The sequence below is a fragment of the Cryptomeria japonica genome, chromosome 8, assembly GCF_030272615.1.
Source record: "Cryptomeria japonica chromosome 8, Sugi_1.0, whole genome shotgun sequence".
NCBI lineage: Eukaryota > Viridiplantae > Streptophyta > Pinopsida > Cupressales > Cupressaceae > Cryptomeria > Cryptomeria japonica.
Window position 1 is genome coordinate 266,790,409 of NC_081412.1, and position 22,529 is coordinate 266,812,937.

Below are 22,529 nucleotides of genomic sequence, written 5' to 3' on the forward strand. Positions count from 1 at the left end.
TCAAAAACTCCATAGAATGAACTATGCTAATAGTAGGAAAAAATTACATCCCTTGAAAAGAACATGGGAAATATTTTGAAAATCACTAATGCTCTAATGTGAAAGATGGTGGTGGGATCAAAGATGGAGAAGAGAGATAGAAAGAAGTGAAAGAAAGATAGATAGGCTGACTATAAGAAAGTCAAAGAGACAACCTCTGTGATTGGAAGGGAGGTGACATTGGAAAAGATGGTTGGAGATTGGGATTTTGTGTATTAGAGTCCCTTTTGTTATCTATTTTGGCTATTTTTTGTTTTTTTAATACCTATTTTATCTACTATTGTTTTAGTTGTTGTTTCTTGACGAATCTATTTTTTGATTATACTCTCTCTATATATAGTTATTTTGTCTAATTTTTAGTTATGTTTTCTAGCATGTCTTTCATGCCTTTCTTGTTATTTTTTGAACTTTAGTGATATGATCTATATGGGTTGGGCGTGCTTACTTATCTTAATAAAAATAGCGAGCTCTAATATTTTCATATTATTGTCAAATATTATGACTATTAAAAATGCATAGATTATATTAGTAGTATTATTTTAATTTAATTATAGTTACTGTAGATAATATATTTTCACACTACTATAACTAAATGTTATATTTTCTTTGTAACTACTCAAAAAAAAAAAAGATTAAAAAAATGATCATAACTAAATTACTCAATTATACATTAAAAAACAGATAACTCTCTAACATTAAGACCATTACAACAACTATTAATTAAATTGAATTAAAGAAAAAAATAAGCACCGAAATAAAATTTAAAAATAAAATAAAACAGACTATTTTCAATACTTCACATCCATTCTTAACATTTACAAAAATCATTCACTAATGCATAAATGTTCATACTACCCTAGGCACCATTAATCTAAACTTTGAAGACTAAATAAATTAGTAATAAAATCCATTGTTATATATAAAGATATGTAATTGTATTGAACTTTAAAAAGAACTTCTGTTTTTTTCCAAAATTTTATAAAAAAACAAACTTTGCATTTATAGCTATATAATTACTTTCTTAAGTATCAATGCAAAATATTTGTATCAATTTATATTGTATAATATGACTACCTATATGAATGTGACCATTATGATTATCAATATGATTTAATTTTTCTTCTCGAAATTATTATTTTAAATGAAATTTGGTTTATTAAATGTATCGAATTGAGATTTGATGTGTCATTTAAAATACCATTTAGTTATAATTTTATATATAAATAAAATAAAAAAATTACATGAATGTACTATTACATTTTAAGTTATTTTAAAATTATTTATTTTTCTGTTTTAATTATTAAATTAATTTTTAAATATTATATTAATTAAAATAAATATTAAATAATTTGTAAGTAAATAAAATAACTATTGAATAAAAAATAATATAAATAAATAATTAAATAATTCTAAAATAAGGTATATCTTAAGTAAATAAAATGATTTTGTTTTCGGACATGTAGTGTCGCAGTTAAAACACATTGTTGGTGAAGCGACCACCAAGGTTCAAATCCCCGTTGGGCCATTGTGCTCGCAAGCCTTGTGTCTTCGCTGGGCTGTTGTGCTCACGAGTTTGAACAAGTGAAGTGTAAGGATGAGGTCCCCCGATTGTGGCCTCACCGGTTCATAGCTCTAAGTCAAAAGTGTTTCAGTTTCATGTGGAGTCGAAGGGCATGTCATGCTAGTGTCGCCGGTCACATTAAAAAGTTTACCAGACATTAAAAAAAAAAAAAGTAAATAAAATGATTTTAATTTATCAAATAACATTTATTTTTATAAGATAAATCATCTACAATTAAAATAACTTTAGGTAGAAAAAAGTATTATAGTTATATTGGCATAATTATAACAATCAATTTAACAATGTTATATAAAATATAATCTATAATGAATAATAATACATTTTTTTAATTTATCAAATAACATTTATTTATATAAGATAAATCATCTACAATTAATATAACTTTAGGTAGAAAAAAATATTATAGTTATATTGACATAATTATAACAATCAATTTAACAATGTTATATAAATTATAATCTATAATGAATAATATAATTAAAATAAAATAATTGTTTAATGATTTTATCGTAACATATAATAATAATTGAAGTACATACTAGTTTAAAAATTTATGTATCTATATAAAAAAAAATTCATTGATTTTGAATATGCTATGTATATTATATTGTAATCAAATTATGTATAATTTAACTAACATATTATATTACATAATACAAGTTAATATTGTATAAATAATACATTCTAATCATTAAATATATAATTTTATTAATATATTAAACTATTAATTTGAACTTCAACTATTATTTTAGGAATATAAATATGAAACTTAAAATAAATTAATCAATAGAAAGTAAAAATTATCACAATCTCATTTTCACAAATCAATTATGCTATCAAACTCAAAACTAATAAAAAAAACAAGCTTTAACTTAAAATATATTAATCAAACTTACAACTATAACATCCACCAACCTTTTAATATTATCATAAATTGACCTTTAACACCATGAAACTTACAACAATAGTATTCACCAATCTTCTTTTAACATTACAATAGATTTACCTTACATCAATCTATTGACGTTAAAATTACAAACCTACCTCTGAACGAGCCAACACAACAAACATTTTTATTATGTAATAAGTAATCCCAACATTGAAGTTATTGAGAAAACTATAGCCTTAATTATGGATGTAACCTCGCCACCTCTCATGTAAAGACATTTTATTCCTCTGCAAAAGGTCTGGAGGCAAGGGAGCAGAAGATGTAATCGTCTAACAACCTTTACAGGTTTCAGGAGCGATACCAAGTCGAGAACCAGCAGTGTCATACACCACTCGGAAGTTGCGTTGCTGGAAATTCCCCAATATAGATACTCCTGAACCCGAGGAGCTCTTAGGAGGTGCAGCCAAAGCCAAGCATATCACCGACCCCTGCGCACTCGTGCGAATTAAATAATTAGTGGGCGGCAGAGGCACGTCCACATTCTTATCAAAATGCAACGTGATCTGAGGCACCTCCACATCCCCCGAAGGAAAATTGAAGCACGCATCGAAGATCGAAACCGAAGCGGCTCGACTGAGCTTGGAGAGATGGCGAACGAAAGAGTCTCTCACAGAACTGTAAACGGGTTCCGCCAGCCGAGTGATAGTTGTTCCCGAATCTATAATTGTCCCTTTCCCGCTTGACTGCTCCATCGCCGCTACAGCCACGCGGTCTTTGCCAACCGACACTCCGTTTAACCCCACGTAATAGAACGAAGGATTTGCAGAGTTCGTCAAGAGAGACGTAAACTGCAGTCCGGAGGATGAAAGCGCGGATTTACCGAGTGCAAGGCAACCCGTAGACGTGGAAGACGGGATACAATAAGAGAAGGTTTTCTGGAACAGATTGGCCGTCTGTGAAACAAACGAGATCGACTCCCTGCCAAACCCGACCAAACCGGGCGCAGAGGTGATAAGACCTCGCCGAGATTTGGCGCAGCCGAAAACAAATTCCGGCATGGACTGCGAACCCACGGCAAGCGAGTCCGTGGAGAGCAGCTGGGTTACCTGTGAACCATCGCCGTAGGTCTGCGTAATGCTGCAGTTGTAATTCCCGCAGGTTTGAGTGCTGCCCAGTGCCTGGCACGTCTCTGAAGAGCAGCTCAGGTATTTGAAGGTGGATGACTTGGAAGGGTCGAACACGTCCCCTGAGTCGCAGGGAATCCAGGTGATGTCACTGCCCGTATCGACCAACGTGTACAAGTTCTGCTGGGGCGAGCCGAAGCCCAAATTGATTACGTAGTCTCCGTTCTTTACAGTCAACGGAACGTCGGCGTCCTCTTGTGTGGTAAAGCTTGTCGCTGCTCCCGTTATTGCGCGGTAGCGCTGCTCGTCGCCCTTTATTGACTCCAACAGCGTGGTCAGCCACGTTGATTTCTTGTTGCGGAAAGGGGAGCACTTGGCTTGGACATGCATGAGAGGAATGCTTGTGCTCGATTTCCTTGGCTGAGCCGCAGAGCAGTCCTCCTCCTCCTCCTGTGTGTCCTCGCCACTGAATAGTAAGGGACTTACTTTTACAGTCTTCCTGCTCTGGGCTACACCACTGGCTAATAGCAGAATAAGGAAAAGATGGAGTGTTGTCATCTCTTCCTAGATAAGCAATCCAGAAATGGATGATGATTTGTGAAGAGGAAACGAGTTGGTGATTGATATATAGCATAGAACAGCGTGTTGTGGACGGAATTTTAAGGTCTTTGATGGAGACCATAATTTGTTTTAAAATGCCAGTCTTCAGAAACAGTTGTGTATAATTATTGTGGACTAGACTTGAAGATTTGAGTCTTGCCACTGATTGCGGTGGAAGGTTCCGGCGACATGCGTTGTTTGACAATCCCATGGGAATTGAAGAATATCTTTGCTAAATTCTCGCATTCAAATACAGTGGAAGTTTCGCTCATTTCTTCTATTTGTCAATCACTCTCCTGTTTGCATTAGAAATTGTTTTGTCTCTTGCTGGGAAATATCCAACTACACAATCTCAAAGGAAAAAAGTGTTAATTTTTTATTTTTTTTGGTCTAAAGTTTTTTAGTGCGATTGGATAAGAATTGATTTCATTTTATAAAGGCGGCTAACCAGTCTTCTTTACGATTTTTTCTTTCCTTTAATATTAAATTATTTTCAAGGTTATTACTATAATATACGGTGAAGGTTCGACTAATATTGTTATAACCAATTTGAGAGAGTTTTATTGTAATTTTGAATACCATTATTTTAGTTCTATATCTTTATTTTTCTATTATTGTATCTTTAATAATGTAGCATATTTTAAAATATAATTAAAATGGTTTGTTTAACACTTTTAGTAATAACTACAAACATATCTAATAACTATGACTATAAGTATATATAAATAATCATAAAATGAATTTCAATAATAAAAAAATCTCATAAATACTGAAAATTATATAATCATTAAAATATTAAATCATTTTATAATATATCAAAACAATAACTATAATTCTCAATAATAATTACAAGTAAAATAAGTCATGAATTAATTTATCAAATATACAATTTACTCACTCTAAACTCTAATTGTTGATAGCAAAGGTATTTGAAATTACACTTTGAAGAAATCATTTTTCTCCCTAATCGTGAATATATCATAAAGAACTTAAACAAATAATCCAAAAGTATGAAGAACAAATAAGTCTAATATTTACATTCTAAGTTCATTTCTCATTTCTTTCACATAGACATGTCATCCAATCAATAGTCCATACAACTTTACCAAAACGGTCCACTTTTGTAAAACACATTTGCAACATCAATAACACCAAAATAAAATTACTAGTTAACCAATAATTTACAAGATGTTATAATGAATATATTTAAGCACCTAGAATGCATTTAAACACAAAATACATGTTGCCTTGACTAGTAGAATATACTAACAAATTGGGCCACATGACTTTAAAATATAGAAGAAGTAAAGGGTTTATTTCTATGTAACCTAAGGAGCTTATTCTAATAAGATCACTAAATTCATGTGGTGTAGTGTATATAGAAAGGAAAGAAACCTTACATTCTCAAGCCAACATATTTTAAGGGAACAATAACCTCCCAGGTGTTGGACGTGATGTAGGAAAATATGATATTAGGATGTAATTATTTATGAAAAAAATTATCTAACTTGTTTTATTTCAACCTAATACAAATATTACAATGGTAGTCGAAGTAGTCAATTTTCATTGAAAGTAAAATAATTAGGTGTAGTGGAAGATTTAAGTTGATTTTTTATCATTTTCTTACTTACCAAACATCTTGTAACTATATTGGTCACACATCACTAAAGATTCATTAGATCAAAGTTGAAAAACCTATGAGCTTATTAAGACATTATGTTTGAGTAATCAAGTTAAAGAATGCATCACACAACCAAAATTATTTTCTTGGAACACTCATAGCTAACAAAACACAATCTACATCACTTCCCAAATTTATGCCCAAAAAATTGACTTTAAAAACTCAAAAGACAAGACCGTGCAACTCCCAAACCCCCAAAGATATAGCTTGATCCACATCTTAATAAATGACTTAATATTTTTAGATATCCTACCATATGATTTGATCTCTCTAAAATGACCTACCTAAATGCGTAATCCTCTAAGAATGACTTGACTTTGAAAAAAAAAATTGATTCCTTACATTTTTCTCATGTTTAATCTAATTCATTTTATATATTTAAAAAAAAAAAATTAGTAAACAAGAAAATATATAGCAACCTATTTCTAAATTCAATTTCCCAAAACATATCTCTAAATTCCTACCATAAACTATATTCAAGATTTAATTCAACTTTTACCTAATGAATTTGACAAAGTCCATAATCTAGAAGAATTTTAATTATTGGCTTGGCGTTACATGCAACCGGCATGGTTATTGTTAATCGCATATGCCAAGGGAAGGAAACCTTTGCTAAAGTTTTGCATACGACAAATTCCTCATATTTCTTCTATTTGTCAATCAACCCCTCTTTCGTTCGTATTTGAGATTATGTCTCGTGCCGTGCAATTAAAAATAATAATTGTTACACTTAGAAAGCTATTATTTTAATTTAAAAGTAAAAGTTTATTATATACTTTTTAAAATTCATATCATAATATAATTACAATTTGACAACTGATTTTTTTGTTTGATATAATTAGTTTTCAAAATTATTTATAAATATATATTTATTTGATTATGTAATCATATGGGACCATAATGTTAATAACCACAAATGAGAAAATTTATTCAATGAACTTTTTTTTTATTAATTTGTCATAAGGAATACTATTGTATTTTTGAGATTCAATTAATCAATTGTTTTGCACCAATCAAAAGCGATTATTGTTTTTGTTTTTAAAATAAAAAATTTATAAAGTTGAGATTTATATTTTTAAACTTAATATATTGTTGAACTTATTTATCTACATTATGATTGGTTTAAAAATTTTGGTTTGATAGAAGCAAATTTTTAGGAATGATAGGTTTCTTAGATTTTTATTTTATTTTGTTATATTTTTAGGTTTGAAATGTAATGGTGGGAAAAAGATGAGTGATAGATCAAGAGGAAAACTAACCCTTTCCCTCAAAGAGAGATGGGAGTTTCACTTATTGAATACCCTTCAAACACTTTTTACCATTACATTAGGAAGATAAGGGATAATTCACTAGATTCAATCTCCACGCAAAGATGATAGATTGAATTCTAAATGAATTAAGAATGTTAGGATGATCCCTTCTTCCATGTTTGAAATGGAAAGGAATTGATTGAAGTATGTAGTGCAAAAGTGACAAAGAATCGATTATAACTTGAGATCTGAATATGGGAAGAGGCTGTGCACTTGGATTTGATAGTAAAATGTTGAGACGAAGTTGCCTTGCAAAATTGATGAAAATTTGTCTCGACCGTGGCGGGACTGTACGATGTCCTCCGAAAAATCCACGAAACGAAAAGGGTTTTTCCACCTCTGTAAATGAAGTCCGAATCTGAAATTATAGCTATGTACCTACAACCTACACATAGAAAAGAGAGGGAAATGTGTTGGGATTGGGGATTTGCCTTTAGATCAAAACCCAGTTTTGGAATTAACCAAGTAATGAAAGAAAGTACTTGCAAGTAGATGTAAATGAAAGACTAAATTGTAGATCACCTCAAGGGAGGTTGTAGTAGAAATGTTGATAGAAATGCTTGTATGAAATTGTATGTTGAAATCAATCTCCTCTTCAATTGTTGAATCCTTGACTTGAATGCAACACCTAGCCTTGAAGGGAGACTTGAGAATGCTCAATGCTGGAAAAGATTGCTTGAATGCTTGATCACTTATGCAACTTGAATCTCTCCAACTTCGACCTATCTATCCTCTTGCAAATGAGAGAGTGAATGCCCCCTTAAATACATGTTTGAAGGATTGGAATTTCATCACGTGCCGACATCAGGGAGATTTCCCACTCACTGCACAACCCACAATGCATGCTCTAAGAAGATCCTGCCCCAAAATAGGGCAGGGACAGGGGCATGGCACCCCTGTCTTGGGAGGAAAAGGGTGCCACACCCCTATCCAAGGGGGGACAGGGGCACCACGCCCTTGTCCTACCCCTTTCTCTAGGGCAAAGTGCGGACAAAGTGATGTGGAGGCCAAGGAAGAAGTTGTTTTCGCAAGCCAAGCATTCTCTGGTCTCCGATCAAGTTAGAAGATTCGAGTTCACGTGCGTGAAGACCCTAATGCAATCGTAAATTGTTAGGGTCGCAATTTTATGACACTAGACACACACACACGCACACATATATACAATTAAATTTACAAATGCTTTTATATAGATCAATTTTTTAATTTTAATTTATATAATTAAGCCAAATCATTTGAGGGCTAGTGTTTCTAGAGTAATTGAGCATGGTTGTAATAGGAGAAATAGGGAGGGAGAGAGAGAGAGAGGGAGAGAGAGACTATAATGTCTAAAGGTGGCTAGTGATGAAACTAGAGCAAAAAATGTCATTCAAAGCCAACTATCTTAAGAGATCTTTTTGTATTGATCTTAATAGACATAATATTATTTTAAAAATAAAATTACTAACTTATTTTATATAAAATATAAAAAATGAGGCAATTTAATTTATACTATATATAAATATATTAGATTATATTTAAGAAGTTCTATTATAAAATATATTATAAAATAATAAATAATTATAAACATAATATTATTTTAAAATAAGTTTATATTTTATAAAGTGTGGGACATATTCTCCAAGTATTTCTTGGTTCTCTCCACAAATTACATCTTATATACAACTTGAGATGGCCTATTTGTGGAGAACTTGCGTTCTTGAAAGAGAGGTCACAAGTGCTTTTGTTGTTGAGAGTGATTTTTGAATTCATGCATTTAGATTTTTAACACTCACCCTAAGTTTCACTTAAGAGGGGTGTTAGAGTGAATTTATCTTTTAGTTATTTTTTTTATAACTAATTATTCTTTATTTCTTAAGTTCACTTAGGAGTATTTATTTTTGTTTAGCTAGAGTTGAGCTTTATTTAACTCCTCATGCTTTCACTTTAGTTATCCTAAATTTAGTTTTGTGTTTTCTTTCTAATAACTCCATTGTACAATTGTTATTTATCCTATAATTATATATTCTTTTCTTTTGAGTATTATAGCATTCATTTGTGCAGCTCTCATTTGTGGAAAGTATTCTTGTTTTCCATTTGATTTTGAAAGTACTTGTGTTGCCAAATTCAACATGGTATTAGAGATTAATCTTCAATTAGACATGGTATCAAATATTTGAGACTTCAACATGGATACATGCTTAGACACGTGGAAGATACATTAGAGGATCTTGACATTTCAAAATTATTCATGGAGACTCTATAAGTGCATTGTAATATTTTTATTTTTAAATAATACATTAGGTGTGGATTCTTTTGGAGATTAGGTTTTTCCCTCTCAATACTTTTTGGAAGGGACATCTTGGGTTATCTTGTGGTATGTCTTTGACCTTTGCATATGATTATTCTATAAGCTTCCATACATGATTTTCTGTCGTAGGGTTATGTAGGGAATGGTTTGATCATCTTGTATGATTTCCCTAACACATCCATTCCAAAATAGATAATTTTTTAATACTAAAATGATTGTATCCATTTAAGTTATGGAGAATTAAACTAGATATAATATCTTAACCATCCCATTAAATAAATGGAAGACTTGTTAATTTGAGTTATAGTTCCCTATCACAAGGTTATATTCTTCGAATATTAATATAAAGTAAGTCATCTAATGGTTTTCAACGTCCATAAAAAATGCTAAACAAAAGCATAGTAGGCCAAAATATCACAAATATTGCCCCATCTTGAACCATCACAAGGAAAAATATGACCAAAATCTTTCTTATTGGGAATATCTTAGAACCACATGCAACTTAAAAATATATTACTGAAATCAATGTAAATTTGTTTGTAAGCTTAGTGAAATATCATGATAAACTAAAAAGTATCTAGGACCAATTGTTAAGAATAGTGAATTTTTATTATCCTTAATAACATTCAACCAATTAGATAATTGTATTCTCTTGTGATCATTGAATGCACTAGATCATTTATTGAAGATAAGAGTACATTAAAACTATATTAGGTATAACCTTGAGCACATTGTATCTATTTAGCAAATATACATTTCAAATCAAGATTTATTTTTGTAGTACCAAAAGTGAGCATATTGTCATAAAAATAAACTCCTAAACTTTGAAAACCTCGCAATAAACTAAACCAACTCAAATGAGATATTATGGCTTCCTTATACTCCAACATTCTCAACAATGTGTTATCTTTAAATTTTATTCTCGATTAAAATCTCTAATGAGAAATATATTTTCATAAGATATCATAATGAATCTAATAATACATTAACAATAAGTACATAAAATATATTTTGGGTAGTAAAATCTTGTTCTATGAATGCATAAGCAGGTAAAAAATATATGTGTTGAGCTACAAAAGAAGTAACAACACAGGCAAAGAAGCTAGAGAAAGACCTAATTGAAAGTGAAGAGAATTATTGACTTTTTTGTAAAGAACATTATGCTCATGTCCTAGTAAGCCTCCTACGAGAATATATATTAATGTAAGGATTATCATAAAAAATTCAATTAGAAATTTTATGACTAAATTAATAGATTTAAAAGATACAATGAGTATAATAGAGGGAGTGGTTTGAAGAATAAAACATTTTCCTCAATTCATTCAAGATATTAAAATATGTAATAGAAAGTATTATCTCACAAGTGCACCCTAGATTTAAGTATGTGATAATTAATTAATGAAATGAAGAAAAGGTGATGTCTCAATTAAAATGAATCCATCCATAAAATATTGTGTTTGAGAAGGAACACTTTTCCATTCCATAAATTTGTACTTGTTTATTTTGCGACCCCAAGCCTAGCCACATGAAAGCAATGGGATGTAAGGTTCCATCATCTAGGACTAGATAAAAAGTAAGGGCAAGCAATATCCCTAACCCTACCACCTTGTAACTAGACAAATGCAAGGGCTCATCACAAAAAGACAAAGAAGGTGAGAGAGTGGTTATTTGACTAAAATGTTTTATGATACTGGATTTAAATGTCAAAAAATATAAAATTAGGCTAAGTTTTTGAGACTTTATCCTTCATGACCTAAAAGCCTCTAAGGTAAACAAGTGAGATGGATATCATGTGGGAGATGGAAAAATATGTAAACATTGTATTTTCCACTAAAATCACTTATTTCAAGGCACACTTAATATATCTAATTAAATTAATAATAATGAGAAAACCATACCCTTAATAATGAGTATGACCAATTACCAACCAAGCGATGTAACTCGGCCACCCTTCTGTAAAGACAAATTATTTGGAGCGAATATTTCGCTATAAAAATGATTAAAGCGGCGGAGAAGAAGACTGCGTAATCAATCAACCATCAACCATCAACCATCGCAGCTTTCAGGAGCAATTCCAAGTCGAGAACCAGGAATATCATAAACTACTCGGAAGTTGTGCTGCTGGTAACTCCCCAATATAGATACCATGGAAACTGAGGGGTCCCCAGGTGGAGGCGCGAAAGCCAAGCATTGCACCGACCCCTGCTCATCCACAGGAATTAAAACATTAATCTGCTGCAGAGCCACATCCACATTATTATCAAAATGCAACGTCATCTGGGGCACCTCCACATCCCCCGGAGGAAAATTGAAGCACGCATCGAAGATCGAATACGAAGCTGCCCGACTCAGATTCGAGAGTTGACGAACGAAAGAGTCTCTCACAGAACCGTAAACAGGTTCCACCAGCCGAGTGATAAAGGTTCCCGAGTCTATTATTGTCCCGTCTCCGCTCGACTGATCTATCGCCGGCACATCCACGAGGTCTTCTCCAACCGAGATTCCGTTTAACCCAACGTAATAGAATGAAGGATTTGCATCGTTTGACAACAGGGAAGTAAACTGCAAGCCAGGGGAGGAAAGGGCGGCTTTCCCGAGCGCAAGGCAGCCCGTGGATTCAGGCGACGGAAGGCAATAAGAGAATGTTTCCTGGAACAGATTCGCCGTCTGTGAAAGAAACGACAGCGAATCTCTTCCAAAACCGACCAAACCGGGCGTGGAGGTGATAAGCCCTGTCCGAGCTTTGGCGCAGCCGAAAATAAAGTCGGGCATGGACTGCGAGCCCACGGCGAGAGAGTCCGTTGACATGAGTTCCTTCACCTCGGATCCATCGCCGTAGGTCTGGGTAATGCTGCAGTTGTAATTCCCGCAGTTTGGAGTGCTACCCAGTGCTTGACACGTCTCCGAAGAGCAGCTGAGGAATTGGAAGGTGGGTGAGTTGGAGGGGTCGAAGATGTTCCCTGTGCAATCGGTGCAGAGGGCGCAGGGAATCCAGGAGATGTCACTGCCAGTGTCGAGGGACATGTAGAAGCTCTGCTGGGGCGTGCCGAAGCCCAGATTTATTATGTAGTCACCGCTCTTTGAGGTCAAAGGGACGTCGGTGTCCTCTTGTATAGTAAACCTGGTGGCTACTCGAGTTATTGCGCGGTAGCGCTGGACGTCGCCCTTTATTGAGTCCAACATGGTGGTCAGCAACGTTGAATTACTGTTGCGGAAAGGGGAGCACTTGGCATTGATGTGTATCAGAGGAAAGCTCGTGCTTGATTTTCCCGTCTGAGCCGCAGAGAAGCTCAGCTTCTCCTCTGTGGGACTTGCTTTTGCAAGCTTACTGTTTTGCGCTCTGCCACAAGCCATTAGCAGAAAGAGTAAGAGATGAAGTGTCGTCATCTCTTTACTCGATTGATAATGTGTGAAGAGGAAATGAATGACTGATTGATATAAAGGAATGAGCAGCGTGTGGTGGAGGGAGTTGAAAGGTCTTTGATGGAGACGATGTTTTGTTTTAGATATCCATTCTTCACAAACTGCCATGTTAATTATTGAGGAGTTGGCTTCAAGACTCGAGTCTTTGTGTGGGTCTTACACGGAACCGGGGAGATTCCCGCGACATGCGTTATCAATCACATGGCCAGGGAAGAATATCTATCTTTGCTAACTACACTGGAAACCACTCAAGTTTCTTGTATTTATCAATTAGCTGTCTATTCTGTTTTCATTCGAATTCTCTTACTTTGTAATACACGACCACCCGACCCTACATGACCATGCAATCTCAGAGCCAAATGTTATTTGTTACTTTTTGGTGTTAAATTACTAGTTCGATTTTTCAAAAGCTATATAGTGGTTTCTTTCTATTAGTTTTTTTGCATAAATACTTAGGCACTTGCTTTATTTTTTCTTGTAGGTATTTGACCGCTATAAAAATACAAAAGGGGCTTGACTCAATATTAAATAAGTCTTAATACTTTCCCTTGCTTAAATGAAATTTATATTAGTTATCTCAAATACAGGTTGAGATCAACAAAAATTAAGTGGCTTTATATTAATGAAAATAATTATATGAAGCAAAAATGTCTTTAAGTCAACTAAGCTATAAAAATAATCTAGTTCAAACCAATTTAAGTTCTATTTATCTCTATTCATCATAATATGACAATTTTAATTCTAATTTTAGTCTTTGAACAAAAACATAATAGCATCTCATCATTGAAATTCATAAATAGATAGAAATAAGCCTCTTAAATTTTCTTTTATTTTTAATTAACTTTTATTGTCTCAACTCATATTCATTTAGATCTATAAATTGATTTATCACTAAATTAATCTTAAATTTAATTATAAGTGAGTTTTTGAATATTTATTCTGAACTTGTGGTTTTATCATATATAGAGTTTTATGCTACACAAATATCTATTTTTAAATTAAAAATCTAATTAGTAATTTTCACATCATTTTTTAGTTATAATTATTATTTGAAGATTTTTTTACATACGACCATGTTCTTATTCTCACAAATACTAGTGAATTCCAATAGGATGGATATATCATAATAGCCTATCATTTAGGCATTGGAGGGACTCAAGAACATACCTAAAATTGTAGCATATACTTATGTTTCTTGCTCAAGTCTTTTCTTAAAGGTTTTATTATAAGAATTTACCACATGAAAAATAATGGTTACCATGTTCATTTGTAAAAAAAATTACCCCACTTATTCACTTATGAAAGACTAGATGAAAATATACACCTTAAAGAATAGGTAAAATATAGCATTACACAATTCATCATAATAAAAACTATCTCAAAACCATTCATTCTTAAAATATTTTATTTATGAATCATTACAATAAGCTATGTATGGTCTTCAAGAGTATACTTAGCTTATTTTACATGGAATTCTTATCATGCATTCTAATTTTCTTTGTATGTATCCTACTCACCTTAATATTATTTGGTTGGAATTTAAATATATAGGATGGGTTCTAATATGATTGAATGGTGTTGATCTTTCTTGCTTTTTGGAATTATTCTACCACATGATTTGCACACTACACATGCACAAATTTTTCAAATCCTTAATAATGTTTTTTTTTTTTTTAATATATATGACACTTTCAACATGGATGTCTACTCTATGCACCCAATTTCCCACTATAAATATTTCAAGTTAGTATCCCCAAATTAATTATCTTATTTATCCATATGTAATTTAAAACTATGCCTAGAATTTCTAAAAGGCCATAACATGGTTGTTTTCTTAATGTCCCAATCAATTGAGATTCTAAATTGTATTTTTAAGTGACAATATTCTTGATTTATGCATGGAGAAGTAATTTGGTTTTCTAGTTCTACTATAATCCCATATGGGTAGAACACTATCATCCCCAAATTTGACTATATTAAGGAATCCTCTAATAAAATTTCTTGACATGTATGTATCTTAATTATTATTTCCTCAATCTTGTAATATATCCTAATATGTAACTACAATATTTTCTCTTTTAACAATAAATACAAAAATATCCTATAAAATTATGAATGTGAACATAAACAAATAACAATAAAATTAATTTCAATAATAAAATAATCTCATGAGTACATTAAATAGTATATCAATTAATAATACATTAAGCCAAAAACTACAAACATTATTAATAACTATAATAAGTAAAATTAGGTCAATGTACTAACCTACCAAACATACAATATTAGTATTACTCAAAGCTACAATATATAGTTATACTATTTAACTTTAATCCACAAGTCACTCACTAGAAGATCTAATTGCTAATTTGGGGAGAGTAATTGAACTTGAATATTGAAAGAATTTTTTTCCTCTCTAACCATCAATTTGACATGAAGTATTCAAATAATTAATCTAAAAGTAAGAATTATAGATAAATATAATGATTATCTTTTAATTTTATTTTCATTTTATAATCAAATTTATAGCCCATATAACTCAACCAAAATGATCCCCTTTCATAACACACATTCACAACATTAATGTAAAGATTAAAATGAGCAGAGAATCGAAAACAAAACAACAGAAAAGAAACACACAACACAAGGTTTAACGTGGTTCACCACTAAGTGGCTACGTCCACCAGAAACGCAGGGAATAATCTTATTAACCAAATATCCAATACACAATACATCTAGTATGGGCTGCACTCAGCCATTTATATAAACATATCAAATACGAAATGAAGGGTCTGGGGAAGACAAATAGTCATGTGACCGTTGGGCTTCATATACCCAACAATCTCCCCCATGAAGGCCAATTGGTATAGCCATGCACTGGCATCCCTGCTTCCATTTTCGATCTTACATTCAAACTAGACCCAGCAAAGATTTTAACATCACCAAAATCTGTTCAAGAAAACTTCGAATGAACCTTCTCCAAATTCTATCAGACTTAATAAAATTTAAAATCTGAACTTCTATTTGAAAAACAATTTCCTCCTTACTGAGGCGAGGATACTCTGCCTCTTCCTTTACGGTAGTCATCAATATTGCCTCCTCCCTGTTTGCATAAAAAAATTTCTTTGGAATATTATTCTTTGAAATATTATTCCATGAATCCATCGTGTTCTCCTCCAAATACAACGATTTGTTTACCTCCTTCACGTGAGGCTGCTCATTATCCATGTTGATACTATCATCCACATCCATCCAATTAGGTTGGTGAGTCTTAATAGATTCTGGTTGGGAGAAAACATCTTCCTTCTCTCCCTGTGATGCCTGAAATTGCTTGGAGTGATGCCCATTGTCCTCTGCTCCTGTCAATGGTCGCTTTCGCTTCAAACCAGAAAATCATCATTGCACTTCTTCATCTAAGTCTATAGGTTCGTAGTATTCTATGAAATTATCTATGCAAAGGTTGTCCTCAGCATCAAGGGAGTGCCTCTTTATTTTTGCCAAGGCCATGCCATCTGCAGAGCTCTCTGAAGCCACAATTTTTGTCAGGCTTCCTTGCCCTACTACCTCACTACAATCTGCACCCTCCTCATCCTGGGAGTCAACAACAAATTCAACTTGGCCTCCGATGGCATACACTCTTCCTCCCGCAATCTCTTGAGTTCATCCTTTTCAACAACAACCTCTTTTCCAACATCTTTCTGCTCATAAATTCCAATGTCTATACAGGGACTATCTTCAACTCCAACTGAGGTATCACGGCGTTCAACCTCCACCACACGAATGCCAATAACTTCCCGGCCATTAACAGTTTGGCCAATAAGTGCCAAAGCTAGCTCAAGAGGAGAGCAAATAAGAATCCCAACATCCTTTTTCTTCATTGGATTCTCCTCTTCAACTGAGTTCCCCTCTTTCTTCCAACCATCCCACCAATGTACGCAGCGCTTGAAGCATAGTTTTACATGAAACGTAAAACTACCATAGAAGTTATAAGTTTTACCTTCTCCTTCTTCCTCCATCTTTGCTCAAGCCAGTATGGCTCTGATACCAATTATAAAGATTAAAATGAGTAGAGAATCGAAAACAAAATAATAGAAAAGAAACACACAACACAAGGTTTAACGTGGTTCACCACTAAGTGGCTACGTCCACCAGAAACATAGGGAATTATCTTATTAACCAAATATCAAATACACAGTTCATCTAGTATGGGCTGCACTCAGCCATTTATATAAACACATCAGATACGAAATGAAGGGTCTAGGGAAGACAAATAGTCATGTGACCATTGGGCTTCATATACCCAACAATTAATAACACCTCAATAAAATCATATCAAATCAACTAGGACTTCATAATATGTTTCAATACTTCAATACAAAATATCAAATAAATATGGACACCACTACAAGATATATGCATCATGGGAGAATGAAACACAAGTAATCTATACCACATAATGAAATATCGAAAATTTCGCTACCATGCTACATCCATTTATTAATAGTGTGGCTACATACTAACTATCTCAAGAAGAGAGAATGCAATCTATACCAAACATAGAGCATACTACTTCAATACATAGAATATTATGTATATATTTAATAAATTACGTAATGAGACTTCAATAAAGAGAATTTCTTAGATCTAGTGTAGTGAAGAAAATGAATAATGAATATAGAGCCTACATAAATTCTACCAATCAGAGAACTATAGTCAATGTGATCTAATCTATCTATATAATAAGAATAGAAAACTTAAATTCTTAACGCAACCTATCTATAAGGGATAATTATCTCCTAGTTGTAAATAAAGTAGAAAATACGATACTCAAATATATTATACAGGGTAAGTATATCTAAATTTTTGCACTCCCAACCTAATCCAAATCCTCCAATAATAATGAAGATATTTATATTCATTAATTATAAGGTAATCAAGAATTGTGGCTTTCTTACCAATTAACTATATGTATCATATGTCATTAAAGATTCAAAAGACCACCAAGATAATTTGAGAAATGTACAAATTTATGAAGATATTACATCCAAGTGATATAATCAAAGAATAAATCATACAATAAAATTTACTATCTTAGATCACTCATAGTTAGCAAAAACATAATCCACAACACTTCCAAAACTACTATCTAAAGCAATAGCTCTAAGAACTCGAAGGAAAATGTAATCCAAATTTCAAACACCCAAGGGAGTACCTAGGTCTATGGCCTAGCCCTACTAGATACCCTACTTTGTGGCTTGGTTTCTCTAGGATGGCTTATCTAGCAAATTAGTCTTCCTACATTGACCTGCTTTTGTGAAAAAATTCTACAAGTTGATTTTTTATATCTCTTCTCATAATTGTTTCAATTATTTTTTTATTCTAAAAATAGAAATATGAAAAACATTATTAAAACAAAATAAGTTTCTCCTATACCAAGTGTAATCATGAAATTAAAAGAAAGACTTAAAAAATGTAAGATAAATTTGAAATTGAATTACACTCAAAAGCAATAGGAAAAATGATGAATTGCATAAATATAATGAATTGACAACTTGATTCAAATTAAAATTAAATACCATTTAATGACAAATGGATATCCTCTCACCAATGATTGAATTTTACCACACTTTGATAGCATCTGCTTATTCTAATTTTTTATATTTTTTATAAGATGGATGAATTGCTAAGATCTTATTTTGGATATTAAGTTTACGTCAATTGATTATGGAATTAGTGTAGAGAGGTGTTAGTTGTTACCTATTTTTTTGGAGTTAATTAGCTAGCTATCTCGTTTAATTGATGAGTTGATAAATTTGATTGAATTGTTTGATTGTTTTGATTAATGAGTCAATTAATTTGATTAAATTATTTAATTATTTTAATTAGTTAATTAGCTATGTTGATTAATGAGTTAATTGAATTGAATTGATTGATTTGTTGATCCAAATTATGGATTCGGATGGCAACACCTGAGTGAGAACCTGCGATATTGTGGATTTGTTTACATGAACAAGATAAACATAGAATTGAAGCAAGCCAAAAAGTAATCTATTCAATTCGAAAATCCAACATATATCAGTTCATGGGATTCCAAGGGTCACCAAAACCCCTTGAGAATCGAAACCCAACAGTCACATCTGTTTATTTACATAATAAAATCTAAAACTACGAAAATTTCAAAAAAAACTATATGAAATTTTGTCCTAACTTTAACTAGGCATAACTTTCTACTCAGGACTCGAAATTACAAGCTGTTTAACTCGTTGGAAAGGTCTCCAAGAGCTTAAGGCAATTTTTTGAAAAAACTTGCTTATGGCAATGTTCAAAACAACAGGCCAAAGTTTCAAGGGCTGAAAATGCCCCGAAGGCCTTCAAAAACGCCAATTACTAACATATAGAAAAAATATGCAAATATTATTTTCAATATTTCAAATTTGCTTCTAATCATTTGTTAACATGGAGTGTAAATCATTATTTTTTACTAAATTGTTTATGCATAATACATCTATTTGGAGTTAGTTTAAATTTGAGAATTATAATTTATTTAAATAATAAATATGATCTGACCAATTCAATTTTGATAAAGTGGATTAAATAAGATATGATGAATTATTTTAATGTATGGATGAGTGAACATTGTTAGACGTTGAGATAAGGTTTGTGGTATGGAGATGAGTGTATATCAGATTTTCATGTCTACACCAAAAAAACATATTTTTCTTAAACATATCTCTTAATTTATACTAAAACTTATATTCAGATTCAATTTTATTCTTGTATACCAAATTGGACAAATTAGATAAGTCAGATGATCAATTTATTTTCTAATAGTTCACTACTTTATAATCTCCCCAATTTCATTCAAACCGCTAACAAATGACGATTTTACTGTCCTAAAACAACACGCAACATTTATGTACATTGCTCTAATCTTTAATAGATTCAAATATCAAGTTTCAATAGATCGAAACCCCATCTTTAAAGAAAACCCTCTTCCTACTTTAAAATTGAATTAGGATTTCACTATACAAATCAAAAGCCTATAATATTTTTAAAAAGAAAATCTAGAAATTTCAAATTCCATACCTTTATTTATGTTGTGAAAAAAGCATACCCTCTTAACATGATAGAAAGCATACCCTCTTAACATGATAGTGTGAAAACCATACCCTTTTTTACCAGTTTGGCAAATTTAACAATCGATGGTAAACCTGGTCATTAGTCGCGTCCTCCTGTGTATCCTGGCGACTGAATAGTAAGGGACTTACTTTTGCAGTCTTACTGCTCTGAGCTATGCCGCCATTAGCAGAAAGAGAAAGAGATGAAGTACTGTCGTCGTCTCTTTACTCCAGGGAAGGATAATTGATAATTTGTGAGGAGTAAATGAATGAAAGATAGAGCAGCGTGTGGTGGAGGGAGTTGAAAGGTCTTTGATGGAGACGACGTTATCTGTAGAATTCGTTTATTGTGGACCTTCACTTGATGATGATTTGAGTGTTTTGGGACGGCTGTGCGAGTCTTGGACGCTCCGCGTGGTGCGTTATTGTCAATCACATGGTAGGGAAGAATATCTTTGCTAAATAAATACTTGCATCCACACAAAGTCCTCATTATTCTTCCATTTGCGGCCCCCTCGTGACCATACAATCTCATAGGTGAATGTTAATTTGTTATTTTTTTTGGGTGTAAAATTATTTTTGCAATTTGCCAAGCTTAATTTATTATCTTTTTCTTACAATAGTAAGAATTGGAATTGGATTTTTATTTGTAAAAATAGGACATTCATTTTATTTCAATGGACGCGAAAGAAACAGTTAAGTGCAGTAAACATAAACAAGAAATTGAAGACACAACATAAACACATAACACGAGTTTAACATGGCTTACCAATTTCTTATTTTTGTTTAATGTACTTAACTGTTTCTTTCGTATCCATTGAAATAACAATTGGTATCAGAGCTCAATGGTGAAGCTGGGTGGAAATCGGTGAAGAATTTCTGAAACAATGGAGGAAGCGAAGATAGAGAAATTCATTGGGTAGAATTTCGGGCTATGGAAGGTCTAGATGGAGTCACTGCTAATTAAGCTGGATTTTTCGTTTGCGTTAGAAGGAAAAGTGAAGAAACCAAATACAATGATAGACGAAGATTGAGAAAAAGGCAATGGTTACAATATTTCTTTCGTTGTCCAGCAATATTCCTTTCAACGTTTCAGCTGAGAAAACATCAAAGGCATTATGGGACAAACTCTCTGCCATGTATGAAATGGCATTAGTAGCAAAGAAAGTTTTCATCATGAAAAAACTATATAGTTTAAAGATGAAGGAGGAGGGATAATGTCAAATCATCTCAACGATTTAATAACCTCATCAACCAAGTAATTTCGGTGCATATGACTCTAGATGTTGAAAACAAAGTTGTCCTCTTATTGTGTTGTCTACCAAACAAATGGGAATTAGCACTTCGGTGTCCAACAAGAATAAATTAATATCCGCTGATGTTGCAGCCGCTAAGAAGGAAGAACCAAGAAACTTCTTCTGATGAAGCCTTGACTATTGCTAGTAGGGGAAGGCCTCAAGAGAGAGGCAAAAATAATAATAGAAGAAGATCTAAACCAAAAAAAAGATCAAAGTCATGGGGTAGAAACGGTGAGTGTTGGTTTTCTAGCAAAGGAGGTCACACAAAAAATAATTGTTGGTCTTATAAAAAGACACAAGAGAAGGTAAGGGATAGTGAAGTCAATACAACATATGACAAAGATGATGGTGTGTTAATCTTATCAACAAATGATTCCACATTAGATTCGTCGGTGCTAGATTCAAGTGCCTCTTTCCATGCTACTCCATGTTGGGAGGCTTTCACAAACTACCATGAAGGTCAGTTTGGAAGGGTATATCTTGGAGACAATAATGTTGGATATTGCTGCTACTAGGATATGTTGTTGTCATTGATGACAACATATTCCTATGTTTGGTGTTCTGGTGATTGTATTGAGTTGATTTGGTTGGTTTATCTGTTTGGGATACTGAATCAACTAGAGATATATCATTCTTTATTGACTCCATGATACTATGTGGTGATTTGATTGAGTTATGGATACCGGTATGAAGACTGTTCTTTTGTTCTCTATAGTTGGCAGAGTCTGGTATTTGATCCATTATGCTTTGGTATGATTATATCTTTGGTTGCGGATTTGGGAGAATGTTTTGGATGATCATGTGTATCTACATTTTAGATGGTTCATGATTTGGTTCTACGCAAGTTATCTTTCTAGTCTGAATTATTGTTGTTATGTGTTCTTGAGTGTTAGCGTGTTGATCGATGAAGATTTGAATAAGTGGTGTTGGTGAAGCTATTACGGATGGTACTAACATACTTGTTTGTGTTTCTGAATCGTGTCCTATTCATTTTGTTGGTTCACATTGATCCTTGTGCATGCGATATTGGTGATTTTGTTGATCTGGTGATATTCTTTGTGTTATGCGATATTTTTTGTGGTGTAGCGTGTTGCGATTGATCTTGGTGAGATTTTTGGTGGCGATGCGTGTTTGGAGATTTGATTTAGGTTTATACTATGTTGTCTATGGCATTGTAT

General features: G+C 32.7%; 2 protein-coding genes across 2 annotated transcripts; both read right to left on the bottom strand.

Annotated features, from left to right (window-relative positions):
- Positions 1–2,561: 2,561 nt before the first annotated feature.
- On the bottom strand, positions 2,562–4,388 carry LOC131066512 (aspartyl protease AED3-like). The gene has a single exon (XM_059209738.1). The coding sequence runs from the start codon at positions 4,190–4,192 to the stop codon at positions 2,840–2,842; it is 1,353 nt and encodes a 450-aa protein (XP_059065721.1). The 5' UTR covers positions 4,193–4,388; the 3' UTR covers positions 2,562–2,839.
- Positions 4,389–10,930: 6,542 nt separating this feature from the next.
- Positions 10,931–12,934, bottom strand: LOC131066513 (aspartyl protease family protein 2). Its single transcript, XM_058001286.2, has one exon. The coding sequence runs from the start codon at positions 12,897–12,899 to the stop codon at positions 11,559–11,561; it is 1,341 nt and encodes a 446-aa protein (XP_057857269.2). The 5' UTR covers positions 12,900–12,934; the 3' UTR covers positions 10,931–11,558.
- Positions 12,935–22,529: the final 9,595 nt, after the last annotated feature.

What these genes read in the sequence shown, in the direction of transcription:
- LOC131066512 (XM_059209738.1), bottom strand. Translation starts at nt 4,192, where the DNA reads ATGACAACACTCCATCTTTTCCTTATTCTGCTATTAGCCAGTGGTGTA.
- LOC131066513 (XM_058001286.2), bottom strand. Translation starts at nt 12,899, where the DNA reads ATGACGACACTTCATCTCTTACTCTTTCTGCTAATGGCTTGTGGCAGA.